This window comes from Arabidopsis thaliana, assembly GCF_000001735.4.
Source record: "Arabidopsis thaliana chromosome 1 sequence".
Lineage (NCBI taxonomy): Eukaryota > Viridiplantae > Streptophyta > Magnoliopsida > Brassicales > Brassicaceae > Arabidopsis > Arabidopsis thaliana.
In genome coordinates this window covers 7,747,755-7,771,484 of record NC_003070.9, presented here as the reverse complement: position 1 = coordinate 7,771,484, position 23,730 = coordinate 7,747,755, and the positions used below count along the sequence as shown (strand labels likewise).

At 34.4% G+C, this 23,730-nt stretch overlaps 5 protein-coding genes and 1 non-coding gene across 7 annotated transcripts; 2 read left to right on the top strand and 4 right to left on the bottom strand.

Annotated features, from left to right (window-relative positions):
- Positions 1 to 1,268: 1,268 nt before the first annotated feature.
- Positions 1,269 to 3,561, bottom strand: AT1G22040 (Galactose oxidase/kelch repeat superfamily protein). The gene is made up of 2 exons (NM_102054.4): positions 3,434 to 3,561; positions 1,269 to 3,139 (listed from the first exon to the last, which is right to left on the bottom strand). Exon 2 carries the CDS (start codon positions 3,113 to 3,115, stop codon positions 1,688 to 1,690), a length of 1,428 nt encoding a protein of 475 aa, NP_173623.1. The 5' UTR covers positions 3,116 to 3,139; positions 3,434 to 3,561; the 3' UTR covers positions 1,269 to 1,687.
- A 1,244-nt stretch (positions 3,562 to 4,805) lies between these two features.
- AT1G08955 lies at positions 4,806 to 5,781 on the bottom strand. The gene has a single exon (NR_143444.1). It is a non-coding gene; the product is annotated as an uncharacterized misc_RNA (transcript).
- Positions 5,782 to 10,555: 4,774 nt separating this feature from the next.
- Positions 10,556 to 12,408, top strand: AT1G22030 (BPS1-like protein). Its single transcript, NM_102053.3, has 2 exons — positions 10,556 to 11,420; positions 11,498 to 12,408. Exons 1-2 carry the CDS (start codon positions 11,070 to 11,072, stop codon positions 12,146 to 12,148), a joined length of 1,002 nt encoding a protein of 333 aa, NP_564155.1. The 5' UTR covers positions 10,556 to 11,069; the 3' UTR covers positions 12,149 to 12,408.
- Positions 12,409 to 13,455: 1,047 nt separating this feature from the next.
- On the bottom strand, positions 13,456 to 17,204 carry SHM6 (serine hydroxymethyltransferase 6). 2 transcript variants are annotated; one of them, NM_001332533.1, is made up of 5 exons: positions 15,819 to 17,204; positions 15,260 to 15,665; positions 14,738 to 14,839; positions 14,345 to 14,621; positions 13,456 to 13,879 (listed from the first exon to the last, which is right to left on the bottom strand). In NM_001332533.1, the coding sequence occupies exons 1-4, from the start codon at positions 16,884 to 16,886 to the stop codon at positions 14,398 to 14,400; spliced, it is 1,800 nt and encodes a 599-aa protein (NP_001323098.1). In that variant the 5' UTR covers positions 16,887 to 17,204; the 3' UTR covers positions 13,456 to 13,879; positions 14,345 to 14,397. The 2 variants fall into 2 exon arrangements, with proteins under 2 accessions (NP_001323098.1, NP_173621.1); NM_102052.3 differs by having other exon boundaries at positions 13,466 to 14,621; positions 15,819 to 17,181.
- A 761-nt stretch (positions 17,205 to 17,965) lies between these two features.
- Positions 17,966 to 20,491, top strand: DD46 (Galactosyltransferase family protein). The gene is made up of 11 exons (NM_102051.3): positions 17,966 to 18,157; positions 18,301 to 18,400; positions 18,517 to 18,575; positions 18,671 to 18,870; positions 18,963 to 19,026; positions 19,103 to 19,175; positions 19,250 to 19,370; positions 19,466 to 19,553; positions 19,649 to 19,774; positions 19,881 to 19,990; positions 20,103 to 20,491. The coding sequence occupies exons 1-11, from the start codon at positions 18,060 to 18,062 to the stop codon at positions 20,258 to 20,260; spliced, it is 1,197 nt and encodes a 398-aa protein (NP_564154.1). The 5' UTR covers positions 17,966 to 18,059; the 3' UTR covers positions 20,261 to 20,491.
- Positions 20,492 to 21,422: 931 nt separating this feature from the next.
- On the bottom strand, positions 21,423 to 21,914 carry AT1G22010 (uncharacterized protein; the record flags this gene model as incomplete). The annotated part of the gene is made up of 1 exon (NM_102050.1): positions 21,423 to 21,914. One exon carries the CDS (start codon positions 21,912 to 21,914, stop codon positions 21,423 to 21,425), a length of 492 nt encoding a protein of 163 aa, NP_173620.1.
- Positions 21,915 to 23,730: the final 1,816 nt, after the last annotated feature.

The window sequence follows — 23,730 nt, the reverse complement described above, 5'->3', positions numbered from 1 at the left end:
TAGATTGTTCGATAGTGATATTGTATTAGTCAAAAACTCTGGCCATGTTGTACAATATCAATATTGAACAAGTGGATTTCAATAATTTTGATTCCTATTAAGTGGGTATTGATACTTTCCCTTTTGATATTGAACTCTTTAACAACCATTAATTTCTTTTAATTAAAGAAATTTATTTCTTGTGTTTTGGATTCCTCTATTATTTTATAGGATTCTTGTTTTAATATGTTGGCATATATGCCAAAATTATATGGTAAGAGGGGCATTTCTGGAATTTAGGATTAGCATAAACACACAAAGAAACATATTGTAATTTCGAATGTGTTAGAAAATGGCAGCCACCAACTATATAAGCCTAACTACTTTAACTAATTAAAGATTGTGTTTAATTACACAAATCGATTATTTTCCGTGGGGTTTTAAGACATGAGGAACAATCTAGTGAGTAATCTTGATTGGTAATTAAATGAAATAATTGAAATTTTGGTCTAATTAATGCTTTAACATTTGGATTCGATTTGGTTCGAAAGAAAAAATGTTACCGAGGTATAACTAAAATTCCTTCACTTTCAAGTAATGAATCTAATTGTATACACCAACTTACAAGTAAAACATTCGAAGAAAAAAAAATAGATATAATCGGTTTTTGTTCAAGTGGAAATCATTTAAAATGAGAATTAGTTTGGTTCCAAATGGTTGAAATTCAAATGTTCAAGTTCAACCATAAAAAATTTCCTCCTAAACACCAACCAAATATTATTATGAAGAAAAATTCGTTCGTGCATGCCACAAAAAGAACCGATACACCCTTTGGATGGAATAATTAACAGGCTAGTGATACTTTGATATTCATGAAAAGAAGACTATTTCCTTCACATCAGATTAAAGTACTAAAACAAATGTCAAAAATTAATCATAGAATAGATTCGTTGAAATAAATCAAAAGCAACAACTTTCATATAAAAATCAAAGAAGATAAAAAGAAAAGAGGTGAAGTGTGAAATGAGAATCTAGAAACGGTTTGCTTTATGAGCATATGATTCGTTCTAAATTCTTAAGGCATCAATTATACATATCATTCTTGTCTTCTTACTTTCTTTAGGTCCACCATTGTAGTCGAAGCAAGAAACTAATCAAGAGAGCTACATAATTCAGTGCAAGGAAGAGAGATTCTAAACCGAACCGAATATTTCCGGTTTAGATTCAATTCAAGAAATGTGATCCCTGGTTGAGATGGATTAACCAAAAAAGGAGGAAGTTTCAATACCTTTTTGTGTTAGACTGTTTTAATTGCCTGAATCACATACACACCATAAGTTGCAAATTTTACCTGAAACTTTATTTCTTTTACAAGTTTCTCTATTACCAACTACAGAAATATGTATGCAGAAGCATACTGATGTTACATATTCAGAACTTCTGCAATTGTACTGCTAGGTAATGTACTGCTATAGTATATTTGCGCATGTCAAAAATTTCGATACAACAGTCGCATTATTATATATTTGTCACACAACATTTTATTACTCAAGCTTACTTTGGCAGCCAAATGCCAGAAGAATATATCATCGAAGAATTAGACGATAAAATCTTTGGGAGAACATCTCATAAGCTTCATGTTTTTGCTTCTGGCTGTACACAGAGATTCTTAATGGCCCACGAGAAATGGGCAAAGCTTCTGATGACTTTATATATCTATAACTTGGCAGCTAACAAGTTCAGCAGCACCAAAGTCCTTGGTTGCAATGAGTTTCCATGTAACAGTGTCTGACTTGTTAGGTGCATTGGTCTTTAAGTGTGGGATTGAAACAGAACTGGAGCTAGATGATGATGAGGAGACTGGGATGTTGGGGACATCAGCTCGTAAGACTGTAACGTTATGATTAGGGTCTCTAGTAATGAAATGAAGCTTGCCATGAAACCCAGCAAGCAAATAAGGAGATTCTGAATCTGTTAAGTCATACACAGGGACTTCCCCAATAACAACCTTCCAAGTATCTTCCTTTTGATCATACACTTTAATCTTTCCGTTCTCCATCGAAGAAGAAGGATCAAAAGCGTATAACTCACCATCCACCACAACACTCAGTTTTGTACCTGCTTGCCTCGCAGGCCAACCTTCACCCATACCAGACGGCATTTCAACCCAGAGATTTGTCTCGGGATCATAAACCTCTCCTCCAACATCAACAAAGAAAGGCCAAGAGTATAAACTCTGAGGAACACATAACCTACCGTTGTAGCAAGTCATTCCTGTGGCAATAGGCTTTAGTAAGTCAGCCAAAAACGCATTTGGCAACACTTGCGCCTTTGAGAAAGGCATGCTCGGAACCTCTGACCAAGCATCCGTGCTTGGATCATAAACCTCAGCTGACTGAAGAGGAGATAAACCTCCCCGTCCCCGATCAACCCCTCCAACAACATATAGTTTCTTATTCAATACACCTGTTTTGGAATAAGCCCGACTCGCCAACATAGAACTAACTTCACTCCAAGAGTTCAAAATCGGATCAAACCGCCAAACACAGCTCACTGTTTTAGACCTAGAAAGTCCACCAATAACATAAAGACCCCCATCAACAGCACCAATAGCGCACCCACAAAACGGCATTTGCTCAGAGGAGTCCCTCCTACCTAGAAAGCTCCTCACAATCGCACCAACATTAAAGCTCGGTGTAATCATATTCCACAAACCAGATAAACTCTTTCTAGACTCTTCTTCATAAACAACAACCGGCATTGGAGGCAATCTCTGCCATTTAGTAGACACAGGATCTAAAGCATACCACAAAAGCTTATCCTCATGACCTTTAGTCAACACATAGAGCCACTCCTCAGTCCTCCCAAGTTCTTTCCTCAAACTATACACCTCAGAAGTCGAAACAGCCGATCTCCACCTCCGAGAAACCAACCGAACACTCGAGTAACAAATTCTAGGAAGCCTAGCAAGAATCTGTATAGATAACTCATCAGGAAGACTTGGAATCAATCTACAACACTCTTCTTCATCGTTCTCTGAAGATATCTTTCGTCTTTTACGAGATTCGCTTGAACACTCAACGTCCTGACTCGTTGCTTTCCTCTTGGAACAGCTCAAACTCATAACAGAACCCATTATTGATGAAATCAAGAAGAGTCACTGCAACAAATCATAAATTTCCCAACAATTAGGCGTAATTAGGAATAAAAAACCAAACTTTGCAATAAAAACACACATGATCAATAAATGGGCTTGCAACACTAATCCGATACAAGTAAACCCTAATTTTATTTTTCTATGAATCCGACATAGATCAAAACATAAACCTCAAGAGCTAAGTCCAATTCCAGAATCGATAAAACCTAAAGTATAAAACTTTAAAAAAATGAGGTTTTCGAAATTAGTTCAGAGAGTGAAGAGTAACAGAGAGAAATCGGGACATGAAAATCTCACCGACGAAGCAAAAGATGAGAAATTGAGGAGTGGAGGAATCTAGAGATCTTTCGTATCCACACGCATGTTTCGGATTTGTCTTTTTGGTTCAAAGAGGAATTTTGTAGTTGAATCACGATTGGTTCAATGAGGAAAAAAAATTATGATTTGCTTTTTTTTATTTTGGAGTATTTAATCGTGACCGTTGGATTGATGTGAAATGTATAGGATTTTAGGTAAACCGGGTCTAATCAGTAATCATCTTCCAAGTCAACTAAAAAATAAGTAATTAATGTTCGTTTAATGAAATCACAAGCTGTTGACCAAAAATTTCTCTTGAATAATTCTTCATTTTATTTTGCTTATGATATTTGTCAAATTTTAACATCTGGTTTAACTTTTAACCAATAATTATTAACCGGTTGGTCTTTGGTTAGCTCTTAGTCTCAGACGTCTGCTTCCCGCGCAATCCGTCGTTGGACCTTAATCTCTCAGTTTAAGTGAATGTTTTCGTGGTGGTCTGCTTTCGATTAGAATTGATTGTGTAGTTTGCTGAGTTTCTTCAAGATTTTTTTAGTTGTTCTTTGTTACCCATGAATTATGAGACTTGTAAAACTTCAAAAGCTCCTTTTGTTATTTTCATTCTTCTTCGTATACTCTTAACTCTTTTCTCTTTTGTTGTATATCAATTAGTTAGCTTTCTTTTTTTCTCTGTGTTTGTGTTGTAGATATATGTGGTTCTCCTCTATAAGTGCTTCAAAACATCAATCCAGAAATTCGGTATTTGGTTCACACATGAAATATTCATATAACAAACACACATGCAAATAATTTCCTTAGAAATTAACATACGATTACTTCTTTCGCGACACTAAGAAAATAGGTGCACTTGAGAACAAACATAAACCAGCGTCTTGTTAAATCATAGAACAAGAAACGCTTAAGGTTTAAAGAAAGGACAAAATTTGGTTTGGAACAAAGAAGGCACTCTTGTGGGTTCGAGAGGAAACTTTGAAAGGGCCACGTTCTATGAATCTTATAGTAAAGTCTTGGTCTTTGCTCTTGTTTTAGGAACACTAGTACAATATACTCAGTGTACCATTTGAATTATTCATATCCACATATTACACATCTCCCATCATCTACGCGAACGAATGTCTAGTTTTTCACCTTTTTACTTTCATATTTGTTAAAACAATCTATCATTTTTTTTGGTGTGGGTAAGAAGAAGTGCAAGGGAGAATGATAATGATGGCTAATAGCTGTGGAGGGAGTAGTAGAACGAGAAGAAGGGGCCGACCTTGAGTTATATATAGAGAGAGATAGGTCCACCCAAAACCATAGGATTAATTATCATATTTATAGTTTACTATTATATTTAAGACTATAGTCTCCAAAATAAAGAAACTTTGACTACAAACTTAAACATAAAATCTCTAAACTCTATCCTAATAGTGCAATGACTCAACCACCTCTTTCTCTATCCATAAACCCTTGCTTTTTTTTTCTCACTACAATAAGGATTTCACTGATATAATTTAGAGTCTGATGATTACATAAGCCGGCAAGGAAACAATTTTTCCAGAGACTAAAGCCGGCGAGTAATTAAAAACTCCCGGAGACAAGAGCAAACTAAAGGGAAAGGAAACCCAAACTACAAATACATCATATCTTAACAAATACTTCCCGGATTTATAATCCTGATAATTAAAATTAAAAATACAAAATCTAAAACAAAGATAGAATCAACAGATCTGATACTAGGAACCCTCACAAAAGGAATCAAAACCAAGATTCTCCTTACCACGAACGGCGGTGAGACCAAATCAGCATCCCGAGACCTGAAGGAAAACGTCTCAAGAAGAAGGGAAGGAGATCTAGATCTTCAATGGTGAGTAAACTAGATCTGAGGCGGTGAAGGAACGAAAAGATCCTGCCTCTGCCATGGATGGAACGGCCAGAAGTGGAGTTGCACTTGAAGAACACAAAAGCAAGTAACCAACCCAAAAATAAGGAGATTTAGACTTTGTAGATGTAGAATTTCAAGTGTATCTATACAAATAGGTGTATATATACGTATGCATGAGGAAGATCCTTTCTAACAATGTTACATTTCCTTAGACAAATCTGGCTTCTCTAGCTTTTGTCTACATCTGATGATGTAATGTGATTCTGATTGAGTCGAAGTGTGTACAACGACAACTACTACAAAAATAGAAGTAGAGATGCTCTGCTTTTAGAAAAGTAGTAACTTTTTTTTTTAATTGTTACCAAACCTTAAGCATTACACTTCTCTCTACCACTTGATGTCTTTATGAAATTACAGCTGTCTCTTCTTGATATGACTTGTTCTGCCACTCCCTTCTCACTCTTCTAATAATCACCCTTCTCTGTCTCCTCCTCTCTCGCCACAAAATGATTGATCTATTTACTTTGATACAATCTGCAAATAAATACCGAAACTTCAATCAAATTCATGGTTAATATTTCTTACTCTATTCCTTTAGTTCGAATTCTTTCTTGGCTTGAGGTAAAAGTAACGGTATTGAAATATTATTACTTTCAAACCAGGTTTATAGGCTTTTCTTCGGCTACTATTTTCTATGGATAATTTATACATAAAACAATTGTCATATACATTACATGGATAAGACACTCAAAGTCTCAAATGATCACTCTTAATTGTTTATATGAGAAATTTGGACCACATAAGAAAAAATAAATTTTCATGTGTACGAATGTATCATAACCACATAGATACATATCTGTCTCCATGAAGTATACAAAACTGGCATTTATCATTTGATTAATATAGTAGTATATCATTGGCTACATCGAAACAGCTATGAATTTGCTTTCTTTAACTTTAGTTTCAACACTTGATGTCCCAAAAAAAAAAAAAATCAACATCTTTTTTTAGTTCAACATCTTTCTTTATCATATGTTTAGGTATTAATTGTTCCAAATGATATTTTTCTATTGCATTTAAATGATTTTATGTTTTTTAATCATATTTTTCAAATAAAAAACACCTTTATTTTCTTTTCTGTAAAATTATAAACAACAAGCGTAAACAGAAAAAACCATTTTAACGTCTACACAAAATTAGATAGAAACATAAATACAAACGCAAACAAATAACTAAAAGTTAGATCAAAATGTTTTCTGAAACGTAATCTCGAACCATAAGTATATATTTTTCATCGCGAATGAAAGGTTACTTAGAGCATATACATTCCAAAATTTGATAGGGTGTTTTCCCACCTAATAAAATATTAAAATATTTTAATTATCAGAAAGACACTTATTAATTTGTGCAATGTGAATACTCTTAGGTTTACTGGTATTGAATCCAATTTTGTTTATACAGAATATTATAAAATGGAGAAAAGGTTACATATCGAAGAAAATGAGCACATCTCAAGATCTTAAGTGGGGGCAAGTTGACCCTTCAAAAGAATCAAATTAGTCCACCTCTCTCTCTTTCCACCATCCGATTAGAAATCACTGAATCAAAGATTAAGCACACTTATCAATTGCTTACCACCTTAATTAAGTTTAATCATAACTTCTCCTTCTGGGTAGACAGGTATATATCACACTAGTCATAGTCACTGTCGATCACTGCATTCATTTACATAATTAAAAAAAAAATGCTAAGTCAATAATATTTGTCATCTTGATTTTTCGAAATATGTCTTGCACAACACATATAATCATATCAACTCTATTCAATGTCTTTTTTTGCATGTCAATGTTCGAATAGTCAACGGTATTTTACATCAGAATTCTTGATATTCTACGTTTGATTTGTTTTCACTATTTATATCAATAATTCCCTTTAATGCTCTAAACTTTTTAAGAAGGTAATAACTAAGGTACTGGCTTGGATTAAAGAGCTCGAAAAATTCGAAATAACTTTTAATGAGTTAGACAGAGAAAGGGCAGTTTATGGACCATCACACAATTAATAAGACAACGAAACATTCTCTCATACTAGTATTCTCTTAATAATGAAATTTAAACATTTGTGAGAGAGCTTGGTGAAAAGTTAAAAACATTTATGAGAGCTTGGTTTAAAAAAAAAAACATTTTGGAACCAAAACAAACAACATGTTCAAAAGCTTACTTGATAATTTTCGCTAGACTATCAATTTTTAGTCTTGATCCTTCTCTAAAAGTTGGAAAATGGTTGAGAATAAAGCAAATGGTGGAGACTAATATTTATTCTAAAAAATGACTAATTCATTTCTTTTAAAGGGAAAAGAATGGAGGGAAAGTCTCTTTACGAAACCGAGGTTTTTGAGTTGTCGACGCTTCCCATAGATTTCATGGTCCCCTTCTTCCACTGCCACTACTCATTTCTCTCGCACCATCCTTGTTATTATATACACTAATACACATTCTCCATCATATCATTCTCTTTTTATACATATTTATAAACCTACACGACTACACGTAATGGTGTTTTATTGTGGTTGCCAAAAAATATTGGTGTTGTTTAATTGCGGATGGGCTCATTTGGTTTTAGATCATCTCGAATTCTCGATGAGTACTTCGTTTTCCAAGTTCTAGCAAACCGGGTTGTGTAATTTATGTCTTTGTGGCGAACGACTACATGTTCAATGTCAATATGTACAATTTCAAAATGCTATAAACCTTATTTTCTTATACTAATAAAATCCGACCAAATAATATTTTTTTTAAAAATACTACTAATGGACATTCAATATTGGTAACAGAAATAAAGCAAAGTATATTCTTAGCTTAGAAGATATATTTCACCTTTGCATTTAAATTTATTTCTTCTCCCTCTTGCATTTATTATATCTACAACTTACATATCAACTCATTTATTGTTTAAATAGAGTACATAACATTCCTTTTGAGATATCCGCCGTTAAATGGGTCCGAAATACCACTTTGAAGTCTACAATTTAAAAAAAATAAAGGATTACATTATTAATAGTTCTCAACGAATCTATCGTCGTACGATATAAATCAATCTCGATCAACTAAGTCACTAGTGCGGCATCTATATTGTGTAATTTCTACTATGCAATGAAGTTGTTGACTATTTTAATATACTAATCGTTGTGCTGCTTGCTACAATAGAGTTTTACACTGAAGAGTTTCTTTTTTGTTAAGGAAAAAAAAAAGGTAAAGATTGTTGTTATAAGTTTATAGACTGATGATGACTTGCAAACATCACAGAGACCTATGTCCTAAAAAGAATTTTAAGTATGTGCATCGACCTAAAAGGATACATACAAAGAATCTCATCATTTCCATTTATTCTTTTTTGGCAAATGTTGCAAATTGTAGAAAAAGGTGGCATAGACGAAATATGAATTGGGTAAATAAAAATGACACTTATGAAGTAGTAGTATTAATCATTTTTCTTATTTTTATTTTCTTGGAGAAATTAAAAACCCACGAAATCAGTAGCTCGAGGGAGGAAAAGAGGGAAGAAGCACCTAAAAAAGTGAACACTAAAAACTCAACATATATAAATGAGAAGATAGAGACCCCACTCAAAACCCTAAACATTCAATAGGTCATTGTTTTTTATTTTAGCTTTTAGCAAAGAAAAGGGACCAAATGTACGTTATTAATTTATTAGTATGGTTTAGGTTGATCGTTGGAATATCTCAATATTTAATCTTTACCATGTATAAATGTCAAAGTAAATTACCTTTTGAAAAGATCTAAATGATTTTTTTACCCCCGAAAAGACCTAAAGATCTTCTATTAGGCTCAACTATCTTTTCTTCAATGCATAAATTTAGCAAGAAATCAAACTTTGTAAGCTATGTAAGTATTTTATATATACAATTATATAGAAAACGTTACACACATTGAATGTCATAGGTTTTGATATAGTTTAACATCAAGAGTTTTGTAATCAAATCCTAAAATACTTAATAGCGGAGATGATATTAGATACCTTAATTAAAAGTACGGAATTTAATGAAAAAAACCCTCAACTTTGGCCAGATCCATTTTTAAACCCTGAACTATGTTTTTAGTAAAACAAACCCTGAACTAAAACCTGTTAATAAACTTAACCCTACAGTAATTAAATATTAATGGGATATTAATTTCCAAAAATCGACCAAAGAACAATGACAGAATCCGTGATCCAACTGAAGATCGTCCACCTCAAAAAGTTCCTTATACACGTGAAAAAATTCAAATGGTAAAATAGAGAACAATAAATTATGTTTCACAAGATCTTCCTTTTCAGATTATTTAATTTAATCTTTGCATATTTAGACTTGCAGCAACTGTCAACAAGTCGGACACAACAAACGTTCATGCAAGCGTAAAGCAGTGCCAAAACCACCCAAGAAACCTCAAGGACGACCAAGGAAAAAACAGAAAACAATGGATGAAGAGAACCCTATCACTCAGCCAATACAATCTTCTCTTCAAAGTTAATGCTTGACAAGTCTTTACTTTAGAATATCTTGTCCCTCTGAAACGATTGTTTTTTTGTGTGACAAATATTGTTGTGTTGCAACAGCTTCGATAGTTATGTTGGTTGGATTTATTTAAGCATGATTCTTTGGATTATTTAAATTGTTGTGTCTTTCTTTCAGCTTCTAAAATCCAAACTAATTAAGCAATTCAAAATAATTTAAAACGTTTTTTGTAATAAATTCAAAACAGTTTTAAAGAACATCATGTGGTTTTTGCGCTAAATACAAATGTCTCGTTGTTGTTTTTTTTGGAAATTAATATCTCATTAATATTTAATTACTGTGGGGTTAAGTTTAGTAACAGGTTTTAGTTCAGGGTTTGTTTTACTAAAAACATAGTTTAGGGTTTAAAAATGGATCTGGCTAAAGTTGAAGGTTTTTTTCATTAAAAGTATTAAAATACTAAGGTATTTGGATTCATGATTGTTAGATTTTTATTTTTGTGTGTGTTTATATTGAACAACTAGAGATTTTATTCATACAAAGAATCAATTCCTCCCTAGACCAAAAAAAGAGAGCTCATGGAGTAGCCTCTACAAGAAGAAACAAACTCATTACAATTGTCAATTTTCATATCTTCAAGTGTAAGACCCACAATTTTAAGATAAAAATCATGAAACAAATTGTCCAAATATATATTATTTTCTTCAACAAAAAGTCATTCTCCATAATTTCAAATCTCAATTTATTTTCTTGTAGTACTAGTACACAATATTAAAATTAAATAAAGAAAAATTGAGGGAAAATCAAGAAGAAAAAAAATTCAGACAAAATAACCAATCATCTTTTCTCCTCAGTAGGAAACATCCATCATTGTACCCAACAATCCCTTTCACCACTAGAACCAAAAACCTCAATTTCCTTCTTCTTCTTCTTCTTCTTCTTCTTCTTCTTCTTTTCACTCTTCTTTGATCTACACACATTTTACACTCAATACATACATGCATACGCATACGCATACATATACATAAAATACATACATACACACACCTTGGAATCTCTATATAACCTTTTTATTCTCTTCTCTCTTTTTTCCCTCTCCCCCAATTTCCTCACTTCTCTCTCTCTCTCTTCATAATCTTTTCATTGATCATCGACCAACCAAAAACAAAAAAAACTCAAAAAATCCAAAAAAATCAGATCTTTGAAAGCTTTTCTTTTGTAACACTCGAAAAATGGATCCGTCCTGTGCAAACTCAGTGAACGGATTCTACTCATTTCTAAACAGATCAATGGAAGATCTCGAAAGAGTTTATCTTTCAAACAATTTCATGTCCGTACACTTCTTACAGAGAGCTCTCTGTCTTCTCCGTACCTCTCACTCTCATCTCACTCTCTTAGTTCAAAAACTTCAACTTCCCGTCGGTGACAAATGGCTCGATGAGTATATGGACGAAAGCTCCAAACTTTGGGAAGCTTGTCTCGTCATCAAATCCGCCGTCTCCTCCGTCGAAAACTTCTCCTCCGCCGGAATTTCGATCGCTTCCACCCTCGACCGTCGTCTCTCTCCTCAGCTTTCTCGTCAGGTGGGTGATCGTAAAAATCGAATCTTTTTCCAAAAATTTGAATCTTTTTGCTGATTGTTGTTTTAATGGTGGGTTAGGTGATAAGGGCGATATCAGGATGTAGAAGAGAAGCGATAGGGATAGAGGAAGAAAACAGAGCATTAATGGAGAACAGAGTTCAAAGGTTTCCGTTTTGGTCGGAACAAACGTCGGCGACGGCGATGGAGTCGTCGACGAAGTTACAAAACGGGTTCAGTGGTTTTCGCGGCGTGCTTTACGCGACGAGGAACATGAGTTCGCTTCTCCTTATGGTTTTAATGAACGGTCTCGTCTACTGTTTTCCCGGAGACGCGGCAACGCAAACGCAGACGCAGATAACGCAAACGCAGAGTCAAGTCGGAGGTTTCGCCGGAGCAATGGGGAGGTTGCAGCAGAGAGTGGCGGCTGAGGTTGGGAGGATGGGGATAAGGAAAGGAATATTGATGCACGAGTATCGCCGGAGCAAAGCGGCGTTGGAGGAGCTTAAAGCGGAGCTGGAGCGGCGGTTCTGCGGTGGCGGTGGTGGTGGGGGAGAGAGGGAGGAGGAGGAGGAGGACGAGAGGGAGCTGAGAGAGAGAGTTGAGAATCTGAAAGGGTATTTTGGTAATTTAAGGAATGGGACAGAGAGTATAGTGGCGCAAATCGATGATTTCTTCGATGAGATTGTTGAAGGAAGGAAAAAGCTTTTGGATTTCTGCAGCCATAGATGATGAAATATCAAAAGCTGACATTTTGTTTTTTATGTTTACATGAAAAAAAAAAAAAAAAGTTGGGTTAGGCTTTAGGCTCTAGATGAATCAGTTGGTAGGGAGTTGTTGTAATTTTTTCTTTTTTACTTTGTTGTTATGAAAAAAAATAATTTGAAATTTGAGAATTTTTGTCACTCTGGTCTATTTTAGTATTTTGATGTTTATATATGTAATTCTAGAAATGGAGTTATTCTCTGAATCATATCAAAAGTAAATGTCTGCTTTTTCAGTTTTTGATAGTTCAAGCCGTTGGAAGATGTTTGTTCTTCTGGAAGATTTCAAGACATGGTAGTTCAAATGTATGTGTTTTGGTTATAGAAATAAAACATTATATTATATTAGTTGGTGAGATGTTCAAAATGTGCAAGACGATATTAGGACACATTTAGACGATTTAAGATGTAACAGAATTTTCGTGAGGAGTGTTTATACGATATTTTTATGAATTAATCGGTAAATATTAGATTTGTCGCCGGTAGGCTTAAGGCCGAAACTAAAACTAATCAAAATGGCGATAATCAAGCGAAAGTTTATTGGAAAAAAAAATTGATCATACACCTTCATCTAATAGTACTATATCATTAGACTACTAGCACAACTTAAATAAAGAGAAAGCATTTGGTCAAAATGGAGTGCTTGTTGTCTCTTTGAGATAGTTGGAGAAGAAAAGTAAATTGAAAATAGCCAATGATCAAAACTGGAGAATTGATTTGATTTGATTCACAAAGGAGGAGGTCAAGAGAGATATTAATTTGAAAATGGTGAATTTTGTGGTGTTAATCAATAATAATGATGAAAATGGATCCTTTGTAAAGCAGGATTTGTCTTTTGGCACTCTCATCTAAATATATGCTTTGGGCACACAATTTGGTGGCTTTTGTGTCAATAATTATGATTTATTACCAATTTCACACCCTAAATCCATCCCCACCCACTGTTTTAAAGCACTCCTTGTTTACTTCTTTAAGTTTCTAATTCTTATTTTAATATTTGCTTTATACACAATTCACTCATTTTTTGCTTTCTCCTTTCTCTACCCAAAAAGAACTTCTTTGACAAAATATTAATATATGTTTTTTTTTGTTTTTGTATCTATCTATCAAGTAAATCTCAACCCTCAAGAATCACTTGGTATATGTGTAATCAAGTACCAAAAGTGCCATTTCCCATTACTGTTAGCTCTCTTAATTTCCGATAGAAAAAAAGTTAAAGCCAATAGAGAACAATCATGTCTAACATAGTAACATTTAAATTATCGAAATATCTTGAACGAGTCCAAAACAATTTATTTATAACCGGAGAAAAGTGTTCAACTATCTACACTCTTATCATAATAACACTCATCATTCCAAGAATCAACTTCACAAAGTGCATACAACACAACAAAATTCACACTTAAGCTTTAAGAACATGATCAAGATTATAAGCAACAATTAAAAAAAGGGAAGATTTGAGCCTTTTCTTTCCTGATATCTTTTAATTCATCAAAAACTTATAGAGCTTTGTTAAAAACAAAATTCAATAAATGAAATATGAATGATAAAAATAATAATAAAATAATAGAGATGAGGAGAGATGTCATTATCAAAACCAAAACAAAAAAAATAAAAATTGCAGAATCTAAATATGCTTTTAGAGACTCTCACCAGAATTCCATGCTTTGCCTCCTCAGTAGGACACCAACTTTCTCAGCTGATTTACCAAATAAACATTACCACTTACACACAATGATAAAGAAACAAAAAATACATATTCATAACAAAATAAACTAATTATGTATATTCCTTTTGTCTCAGTTTTTTGTTTTTCTCTTCTACAGAATATAATGATTTTCTCGAAGGAAAATAGTAATGATTGAGGTCAGAAGCAAGTTTTCCTCTGGTTACAGAAATTATTTGTGTTCCCCAACATATAAACATCTTGAAAGCATATCATTCCCTTTTCTAGAAAAATAAATTTCAACTGCATTATTATTACCATTCTAAAAGAACACAGAGGGATACACTAATACCCAACACAGCCCAATGTCTATGTACACACGCATTGAAGAATAAACGACCATAGAAACACACACAAGTTTGTTTTGCCCCCAAATATTAAACTAAGAATTTAGGGAATGTTGACATTGTAAAACAGAGAAATGGGTGTATGGATTACCATGGCAACAAAAAATGAAGAGAGATTGAGCTGGTCTCGTTCTTCAGGCTGACTCACATGTCAAAGGCAGGCATTGCAAACTGAGTAGCAAAAGCTTCGACTTGGTTCCGAAGATCTGCAATCTCTTTACAGTGATAGATGCTTTTGAGCGGTTCCTTTTGCAACTTCCCGTGTTCCCTTTGTGCAGCACTAGCTATCTGAGCAGCTCTATATAGAAAATCAGCCATTGTCTCAAATTCTGGTTCTAAACAACCTCTTGAGGTCATAGCCGGACTGCCTGATACATGAGCCCATTGTCAAGAATCAGACAACAAGAAAAAAGAACTCAAAGCACACTGAGTTTCATTCTAAGTCCAAAGTGTTGAGATTTCCTTGAGAATTTAATTTGCTTACCTATTCTCACTCCTCCAGGGGAAATAACACCGTTTTCGCTGAAAATGGCCACTTTGTTGACCGTGATATGGCACATCTCGCAAACTTTCTCATACACCTTGCCTGAAAAAATCACAAGGCGGAAGATTTGAGTCGTCTTTGGACACACAGCTAAACCATATGCATGGTACAGACGTCAAAAAAGTGAGACTTTGATTTTGGTAAATTAGACATATAAGTTTAGTTACAATCTCAAACAAGTTTTATAATAGATTTCAGACTGATCATTGGCCATCAAGCTAGTAATGTAGGCTATCCACAACCTAGAGAGATGAGAAAAAAGAGATACGCTAAGAAACTCAGCCATTGTCTCAAATAGCTGGTAAAATTTTGCTATAGACCCATGACACATGGTTAAGCAGATCTAACACCATGGAAAATCAGACACAGTTGCAATGCTGCCAATAGCTTACGTAAGGCAATGAATCACATAGTGCGAGTAATTTCCTTATCTGCCAAGAATAAGAGGAACTAATCACATACCTGTCAAGCCCAAAGGAGTCAGATCCCAGAGAAGCAAATGATTATCGGTGCCACCTGTTATCAGCTTGCACTTTCTGCTTATCAAAGCAGATGCTAAAGCCTTAGCATTTTTTTTGACCTGTCGCATGTAAAGCTTGTACTCTGGTGAAGCGGCCTGCTTGAGGGCAATGGCTAGAGCAGCTATATGGTTATTGTGAGGCCCCCCTTGCAACGATGGAAAGACAGAAAAGTTGATTTTTTCTTCAAAATCATACTGGATATTGCTCTCACAGTGATTAAGATTTATGCTTTGCTTCTTGGGCTTCAAGCCTCTCTTGTAAAATATGATGCCGCCCCTAGGGCCACGGAGAGACTTGTGTGTTGTTGAGGTAACAATATCGCAATAATCGAATGGATTTGGACTTTCCTACAACATTGACAGAAACCAAAACGTCAAGAGAATGCAAAGAAAAGTAGGCTTAATAAATATCACTGAGTAAACAAAAAGATCATGTGCTTAAGCTTCAAGTTTAATGACAAACAATCCATAACGCAATATGGAAAACGAGAAAGAACATACCTTGGCAGCGACAAGACCACTAATCTGTGCCATGTCAAACATCAAAACAGCTCCACATTTGTCTGCAATATGCCTAAACCTAGGGAATTCCCAGTCCCTCGGATATGAACTCCCACCACAAATAAGTATCTTAGGACGATAGTCAAGCGCCTTTTCCTCAAGCTTATCGTAATCAATATACCCTGTACGAGGGTCAACCTTATATGGAAAGCTCTCAAAGAATATAGACGCACCAGAGACTTTCTTCCCACCTGGTGTATAATACCCATGACTCATATGACCACCTGAGGGAGAATCCAATCCCATAATTCGTTCACCGGGCATCAAAAGACCAGTGAAAACAGCGAAATTGGCAGAAGTGCACGAATAAGGCTGCACATTAACTCCCCATTTCTCATGATTTAGTCCAAAAGCTGCAAGCGCACGCTCTTGGCAAAGAATCTCAATCTGATCAATATACTGATTCCCCGTATAGTATCTAGCTCCAGGCATTCCTTCAGAGTACTTATTAGTCAAATGACTTCCTAAAGCTTCCATCACAGCTCTACACACGAAATTCTCAGAAGCTATAAGCTCAATACCTCTAAATTGTCTCTGCTTCTCCTTTTCCATAAACTCATGAATCTCAGGATCAGCTTCTTCAATCGACTGATTACCCCAAGCTCTAACAACAGCTCGCCTACTTTCAATCCCTGAATCAACTACAAATCTCTTACAAGGACTTGATGATGCCAATGAATACGAATTCCCACCTCTACCTCGTTTCAACTTCATAGGATGACCCAAGAGAATAAATTGCTCCTCTTCTCTTTGATCATCATCATCATTATCACCAACAACCTCATCGTCCTCCTCAACAACTCGGCTACAGGATCCGGTGACATCGAATCTCTGCTCAAGTAACTGAAGAGGAACAGGAGGCATAGGATTAGACGAAGGACGGAAGCTGGAATCAATCTGAAGCGTGATTGAGTCATCAGCGATTGGGATTCTAGGAGGATGAGGTAGAGGTAAAGCGTGGGAGCTACCGAATCCTAAAGAGAGATCTGATTGAGCTATACGGTCCATAACCAAAATCTAGAAGAACCCAATTTCGTCAAAATCGAAAACGACAACGATGGAATCGAGAATTCTTAGCTGTGAAAGCAATAGAGACAAGAGTTTTTGAAGGAGCTGCAACAATGGAAACAACAACGAAAGCTTCTTCCTTTATGATTATCTTTGGATAAAGTTGAGGTTTCCATCCAAATTTGCCAGAAACCCTAAAAGATCAAAAACCCAGAGCGATCGAATTTTGCTTTGCTTCTTCTCTCTCGTCGGAAGCTATGGATGAGAAGAAGAGAATTGGGGAAAGGAGAAAAACAAATGAGGGAAATAACGAAAATGGAATTTGGAAGGGTTACCGGCTGAATAGGTGATGACGGCTTTGAGACTGATTCTAGAAGCCGCATACTTTTCAACCGGAGTAGCCGGTGACTTACATCGGTTTGATTGGTTTAGTTTTACAATCATATATTACTTGCAAACCAAACCAATCACAAAAATAAAATATTTTTTTTGAAAATAAATAAATAAATTAATAATTGAAAATAGTTACATGAAAATTTCAAAAAAATATTCATCTGAACATAACGAAATAAACATCTAATTTAAATGTATAATCAAAAGAAAACTATTTGTCAAATAAATAAACTAGTTGAATCACACGCATCTCCTTCTCTAGTGAATACAATTTGCATGTGATCCTAATTTTTATATATATTTTTTTTAACACAAAACCAAATGAAATATGCAAAACTAAAAACGAATCTATGTTAATAAAAAGTTTTATAAATATTTATGAGACTTTTCCTAAACTGTAATATTGAATATTTTATTTCCAAAACAGAACAAAAAATCTTATATTTCCAAAAATATCACAAACTTGTGGTTTAAGCGTTGAAAAATAATAATATAATTCAATAAATAAACCATATCAGGTTATTTAATTTGTTTTGTTAGTCAAGACTCAAAGAGTTCATTTCTTTGAACATGTATTTAAATTCATAAGTGGAAGTAAATCAATTGACATATTAGATACTTTGAATTAAACAGTCAAACTTGCATTAAATATTAATTTATATAGAGAGTGTTACTAGTTTCTCTGCATGTAGTAACAACTTTGCCTTTCCGTTTGTTAAAATTATACGTCTTAAAAGATTTCTTCTCTCTTCTCTGATCGTCTCTCTTTGTGTGCTCACAATGAAGCACAACAACAAAGTCTCCAAGAGACTTACTATGACATGGGTTCCTCTTCTTTGCATTTCTTGCTTTTTCCTCGGAGCAATCTTCACCTCCAAGTTCTGTTTCTTCTTCTTCATCAATCTTTCTACGGTTACTTTAACAAAAAAAAAAAAATCTTTCTACGGTTACACAATAAATAATTTCATGTCTTCTTGCTTTCTCATTATTTTTGTTGTTGTTGTTGTTGTTGCATTTTCAGATTACGATCAGCTTCGTCGGATTCCGGTAGCCAGCTCATTTTACAGCACCGGCGTGATCAGGAGCTTAAGATTGTTACCCAAGATTATGCTCATGAGAAAGTATCTTTCTTAGAACAATTAATCTCATTGAATCTGAATTTCTCCTATGAGTATTATTTTGGTGTTAAAACAAAAAAACTCATTATTTTCAATCTTTTGATTTCACCAAAATACAGAAGAAATCACAAGACAATGATGTAATGGAAGAGGTTTTAAAAACTCATAAAGCAATCGAGTGAGTGAGAAATGATTATTTTTTTGTGTGAATCTTAAACTTGCTGTTGATTAATAATATTTTGATGATCATATACTCTTGTGTTGAGACAACAGATCATTGGATAAGTCAGTTTCTATGCTTCAGAAGCAGCTCTCTGCTACACATAGCCCTCAACAGATTGTGAATGTCTCAGCAACCAATTCTTCAACAGAAGGAAACCAAAAGAACAAAGTTTTTATGGTGATTGGTATCAATACTGCATTTAGCAGTCGAAAACGTCGCGATTCGCTTAGAGAGACTTGGATGCCTCAAGGTATCTGTGATGTCCATCCTTCAAATCTCTGGTTACTTTCAATGCTTCATTGCCTCTAATCTTATTTAGCTTTTGTATGTCATCTATCACAGGGGAAAAGCTTGAGAAATTGGAAAAAGAGAAGGGAATTGTCGTCAAATTTATGATTGGACACAGGTGAATGAATGCAATGTAGTCTAATGTGTGTTTTTTGTTTAAGTAGACTAAGATTCTTACTTTAATGTGTTGGCAGTTCAACGCCAAACAGTATGTTGGATAAGGAGATTGATTCAGAAGATGCTCAATACAACGATTTCTTTAGGCTGGTTAGACCACTACAAACTTGATTCTTCTAGGATTTGGTTTACGGTTTTCTTGATTATTTTTTAACTCGTTGCAGGATCATGTCGAAGGATATTACAATCTATCTGCAAAAACCAAAAGCTTCTTCTCTAGTGCAGTTGCAAAGTGGGATGCTGAGTTTTATGTCAAGATTGATGATGATGTTCACGTCAATCTTGGTACCAAAATATGTTTCTAGCATAAAAAAAATTATAATATTTTTTCCTTGAACTAAAATTGTTGAATATATTTGCTCACCTCTTTGCTTTTTCAGGCACGCTTGCTTCCACATTAGCAAGTCACCGTTCTAAGCCAAGGGTCTACATTGGATGTATGAAATCCGGTCCTGTCCTTACCAAAAAGTAATAATCCTAATGTGTGTGTTGTTATATCATTTTTTTGAATATTCTATTCTATTTATTTGGGTTTCTAACCAGTTTTTTCTCAAAATGTGTAGGACGGCCAAGTACCGTGAACCCGAGTTTTGGAAATTTGGAGAAGAAGGTAACAAATATTTCCGACATGCTACGGGACAGATTTATGCCATATCAAAGGATCTTGCCACATACATATCTAACAACCAGTAAGTGACCAACTTTATGGTTTTTGGATTTTCGACAAGGTAAGATATGTTTTACCAAGGGAAATGAGTATCAACCAAACATAACATTTGATGTTTGACTTCGCAGGCCAATTTTGCATAAGTATGCAAATGAAGATGTGACACTCGGGTCATGGTTTATCGGTCTTGAGGTTGAGCAAATCGATGATCGTAATTTCTGTTGTGGTACTCCTCCAGGTAAAATTTCTTCTTCCTTTTTTTAATATGCCTCAAGAAGTTAGTAAAAAAAAAAAGATAATTGAGTTTTTCTCATATTCTTACTCTCCTTTTATTTCTCTCTTTCCCAAAGACTGTGAAATGAGGGCAGAGGCTGGCGAAATGTGTGTGGCTACATTTGACTGGAAGTGTAGTGGAGTATGCAGATCAGTCGATAGAATGTGGATGGTTCATGTGATGTGTGGTGAAGGTAGTAAAGCTGTGTGGGACGCAAATTTAAAACTCTCTTAGATCGGAGAAAGACACAAGAGAAGATGAACATTTTGTTTTGTAAAGAACCAAAAGGTATACAAATGTGAGAAAAGACGCTGAGGAAGACCTTTTAGTTCAATATTCTCGTTTTATTTGTGGAAAAATAAAAACTAAAAAGAAAGAATGAGACTTTCTATAGATACAGACGTGACATACTTGCTTCTTATAAACATTTTGCTCGATATGAACAATTCTATTTCTTAATGGTGACTATGTAGTTTTTGAAATTTCATATTGAATTTATCCGATGGAGTCCTCATATACTCTCATATCTCTTTCGTTTCGTGATTTCGAGTCATCTAACTTGCAGCAACACCACCATCTCAATTACCTCAGCAACTTGTACAACAATCACAATCACTAGCTTATGCAACTTTCTTAAATGTAACATCATTTACCTAAGGGAACCCAACTATTATAATTTCAGTCTGTATATTAACCTTGAAACCAAAACAAGAAAGAAAGATGAGCAATCTTTATTTTTGAGGAATAGAGAAACAGTACTCGATTACATGTGCCAATTACTTTATTTAAAACTCCACTTTTAAAATGCCAAAGATTGAAAACCCTTAAACAATTGAACTAAATTCTAGATCTAGTTTCACCCGAGTACTGGTTCATCTAACTATCACATGGTAACACGAAACTGCACAATGGACAAACATGATTTGTTGGCAAACAACTCGAGGATACAATTATATATCGTCAAACTCGTGTCCACAGGGTAAAGTCACAACTCTTTCCCCATTTTAAACTCATCAAAACGAAATTTTGTGGGAGCTTAGACTTCATCTTCTTGTATAATTTACTTGGCATTCTAAATCGGATATCAGTGGTGCTTTATTAGAGCTAAGAACCAATTCAAAAACTCAAAACCTTTATTAAGATAATAGAAAACAACATAAGAAAAATGAGCTTCAACCTCTTGGATGAAGTTCAAACAAACACCAAACCAACAACTCCCAAATGTCTCTTCTTGATAAACCCTAAATCCCCTCCAAACTCTTGGATGAAGTTCACAAACGAGCTTCAGCCTTATTTATAAGAAAACATAACACCAAAACAAAAAAAAAAAGGGAAAAGAAACAAATCTAAATTCTATAGCAATAAGGAGATTAACACTTTTGTTGTGTTTCCTTTTCTACAAGTGAAAGATGTTCCAGTTAGGCTCTTCGATGCCCATTACGCTCTCATCGACTGGGAGCCACATATCCTTTTCGTCTTCGAATATCCTCGACGTCGTCGTCATTTCCGATAGTACACACTGTTCAAGAATCCTAACACGAGTACGACTAATGAACTTAAAGGTAATATAAATTGACAGAGCACAATCTTGATAGTTATGCAAGTATAACATGAGGTGGGTGACAAGTCTACTGAGTTCCCTCCTCGCTAAATCAACCTGAGAGACATCGATACGTTCATCGTCCTCTAAGCAATTCAGTTGTTCCCATCTATAACTCGGGAAGCTATCCCGAAATTCTTTGGCAGGCAAAGAGAATGTTAGTATTGGTCGACGATCTCTTATAGGATCTTCCGACATTAGGATACTCACATAGACTTTGATTCGTCCTGCGTCTTCAGGTTTAGGATTGTAGTTGATTTCATGCTTGATGGATACTTTTTCGACCATTACAAAGAATACGAGATATGCTTTTAGGGTTTCTTCTCCTTGTTGCAACGTTGTCCTCTAATTATTTACTTTATATTTATAGAGGCGGTGGACTCTTCTAGGGATTGGATCTAGGGTTTAATCGGATTTTGTTCAGTTTTGTGTTTGGTACTAATTATAGGATTTTCTGTTTACAGATAATTATTATGGTTCCGATTCTTACTCTAATATTTATCTAACGTAAATTTCTTTTCTTTTTTTTAATTATGTTTTAGATCAAAAGACTCTCTCTAATCTTGGAGAGGTCAAAAGACTCCATCTAGTCTCAACTGCGTTTGTTGTGACATGTACGAGTATTTAATCTCTCGCTGACCTGTTCTTGAGTCCTACATTATATAATGTTGATGTTACCATATTATAGGCAAATGGAGCCATCATAATTTTGGAGGAATATTTTAGGTAAAAAAACATTTAAGCTTTTTATAATAATAAAAAAAGACTAGAGGTTTCTCTTACAAGTTACAAGGTAATTTTTGTTGGAACTTTTTCAACCATGCTTGTGGATCTTTAACTTAACTAAGTATGCTATTAATTTTTTTATGTGGATTGAATCAATTAAGTTCCACACTTTTGGCAGCTTCTGAAAGATCTCAACATTTGAATCTCTGGGATTCACTAGCTAAATTGTCAAGACAGATGATGATATTCACGTCATCTTAGTATCAATATCATGTGTGTATGTATATTCATTCATGTATGTAGAGTTTAAACTATAATTAAAATAACGTAAAAAATTTTAAACCAATTAAAATGACGACATGATTTTTTTTGCCAAATCGTTTTTTCTACGTAATATTGATTCATTATATATATTTTTCTTGACTATTATAGTTTTATAGACTAATAAAAATCTAGGTGAGCGACCAATAGTAACTAAGCAAGATTAATAAAACTCCTTTATAAAAAAACGAAGATTAATAAATTAAAACTCCAAAAAGTGTATTTTGTTGGGGAGAATCTATCGCAACCAAAAGAAAAGTGTCTAGATAAAACATTGGAATTATCTGCTATATTTAAAGAAGAGATTTGCTTTTGTGAGTTTGCCATTATAAGGATTTTTGAAGATTGGTGTATTGGAAACTAACCAAAAGTTCATTCACTATTTGTTCCAATATAAACGCTAGTTTATTAGGTTTGAATCAATAGTATTAGTATTACACAAATTCAGTACATAATTTTGATGATAAACTAGTATGATTTCTGTATCAAACACAATTTAGTCACTTGAATGTGTGAGTGGTAGTTTTTTGAGATAGTAGAATTGCTAACCTCATAGAGTTTGCATGGTATTAATTATACGGTCATCACTTGGTATTAATTCTAATTTTCACATGATTACTGTAAACGGCACAATGGACAAACATGATTGTTGGCATACCACTCAAGGGGTACATAGTCGGATTCTTAAGGACGGTATCATAACTCACGTGCGGAAGAATACTAGCTCTTATTGGAAACACTTGAAGGTATGTCTATCTACTTTTGATTACGTCTTGTCGATGCTTTTTGATTAAAAAAAAATCAAAAAGATGATGTGTTGTTGATACCATAATTCTATGTGGTGTCCACTTGTCAATATAGGTCATATGGGATTGCCCACCTGCTGAGGAGGAGGGAAATTGTTGGGAAGTTTCGCCACTTTTTTCCTCAGTCCCACAACAGAAGATAGACTATGAGAATTGGTATATATAAATGTGGCTTTTAGATACTGTTTAAAGGGTGTAATATACAATTTTCACTAATAGTGAAATAACATAAGATTTATTAGTAATGAAGA

What these genes read in the sequence shown, in the direction of transcription:
- AT1G22040 (NM_102054.4), bottom strand. Translation starts at nt 3,115, where the DNA reads ATGGGTTCTGTTATGAGTTTGAGCTGTTCCAAGAGGAAAGCAACGAGT.
- AT1G22030 (NM_102053.3), top strand. Translation starts at nt 11,070, where the DNA reads ATGGATCCGTCCTGTGCAAACTCAGTGAACGGATTCTACTCATTTCTA. An exon ending in CTCCTCAGCTTTCTCGTCAG is followed by an intron (nt 11,421 to 11,497) that starts GTGGGTGATCGT and finishes ATGGTGGGTTAG; the next exon opens with GTGATAAGGGCGATATCAGG.
- SHM6 (NM_001332533.1), bottom strand. Translation starts at nt 16,886, where the DNA reads ATGGACCGTATAGCTCAATCAGATCTCTCTTTAGGATTCGGTAGCTCC. An exon ending in GTGGTCTTGTCGCTGCCAAG is followed by an intron (nt 15,666 to 15,818) that starts GTATGTTCTTTC and finishes TCAATGTTGTAG; the next exon opens with GAAAGTCCAAATCCATTCGA. An exon ending in CCCTGGAGGAGTGAGAATAG is followed by an intron (nt 14,622 to 14,737) that starts GTAAGCAAATTA and finishes CTCATGTATCAG; the next exon opens with GCAGTCCGGCTATGACCTCA.
- DD46 (NM_102051.3), top strand. Translation starts at nt 18,060, where the DNA reads ATGAAGCACAACAACAAAGTCTCCAAGAGACTTACTATGACATGGGTT. An exon ending in AAAACTCATAAAGCAATCGA is followed by an intron (nt 18,576 to 18,670) that starts GTGAGTGAGAAA and finishes TTGAGACAACAG; the next exon opens with ATCATTGGATAAGTCAGTTT. An exon ending in AGAGACTTGGATGCCTCAAG is followed by an intron (nt 18,871 to 18,962) that starts GTATCTGTGATG and finishes CATCTATCACAG; the next exon opens with GGGAAAAGCTTGAGAAATTG.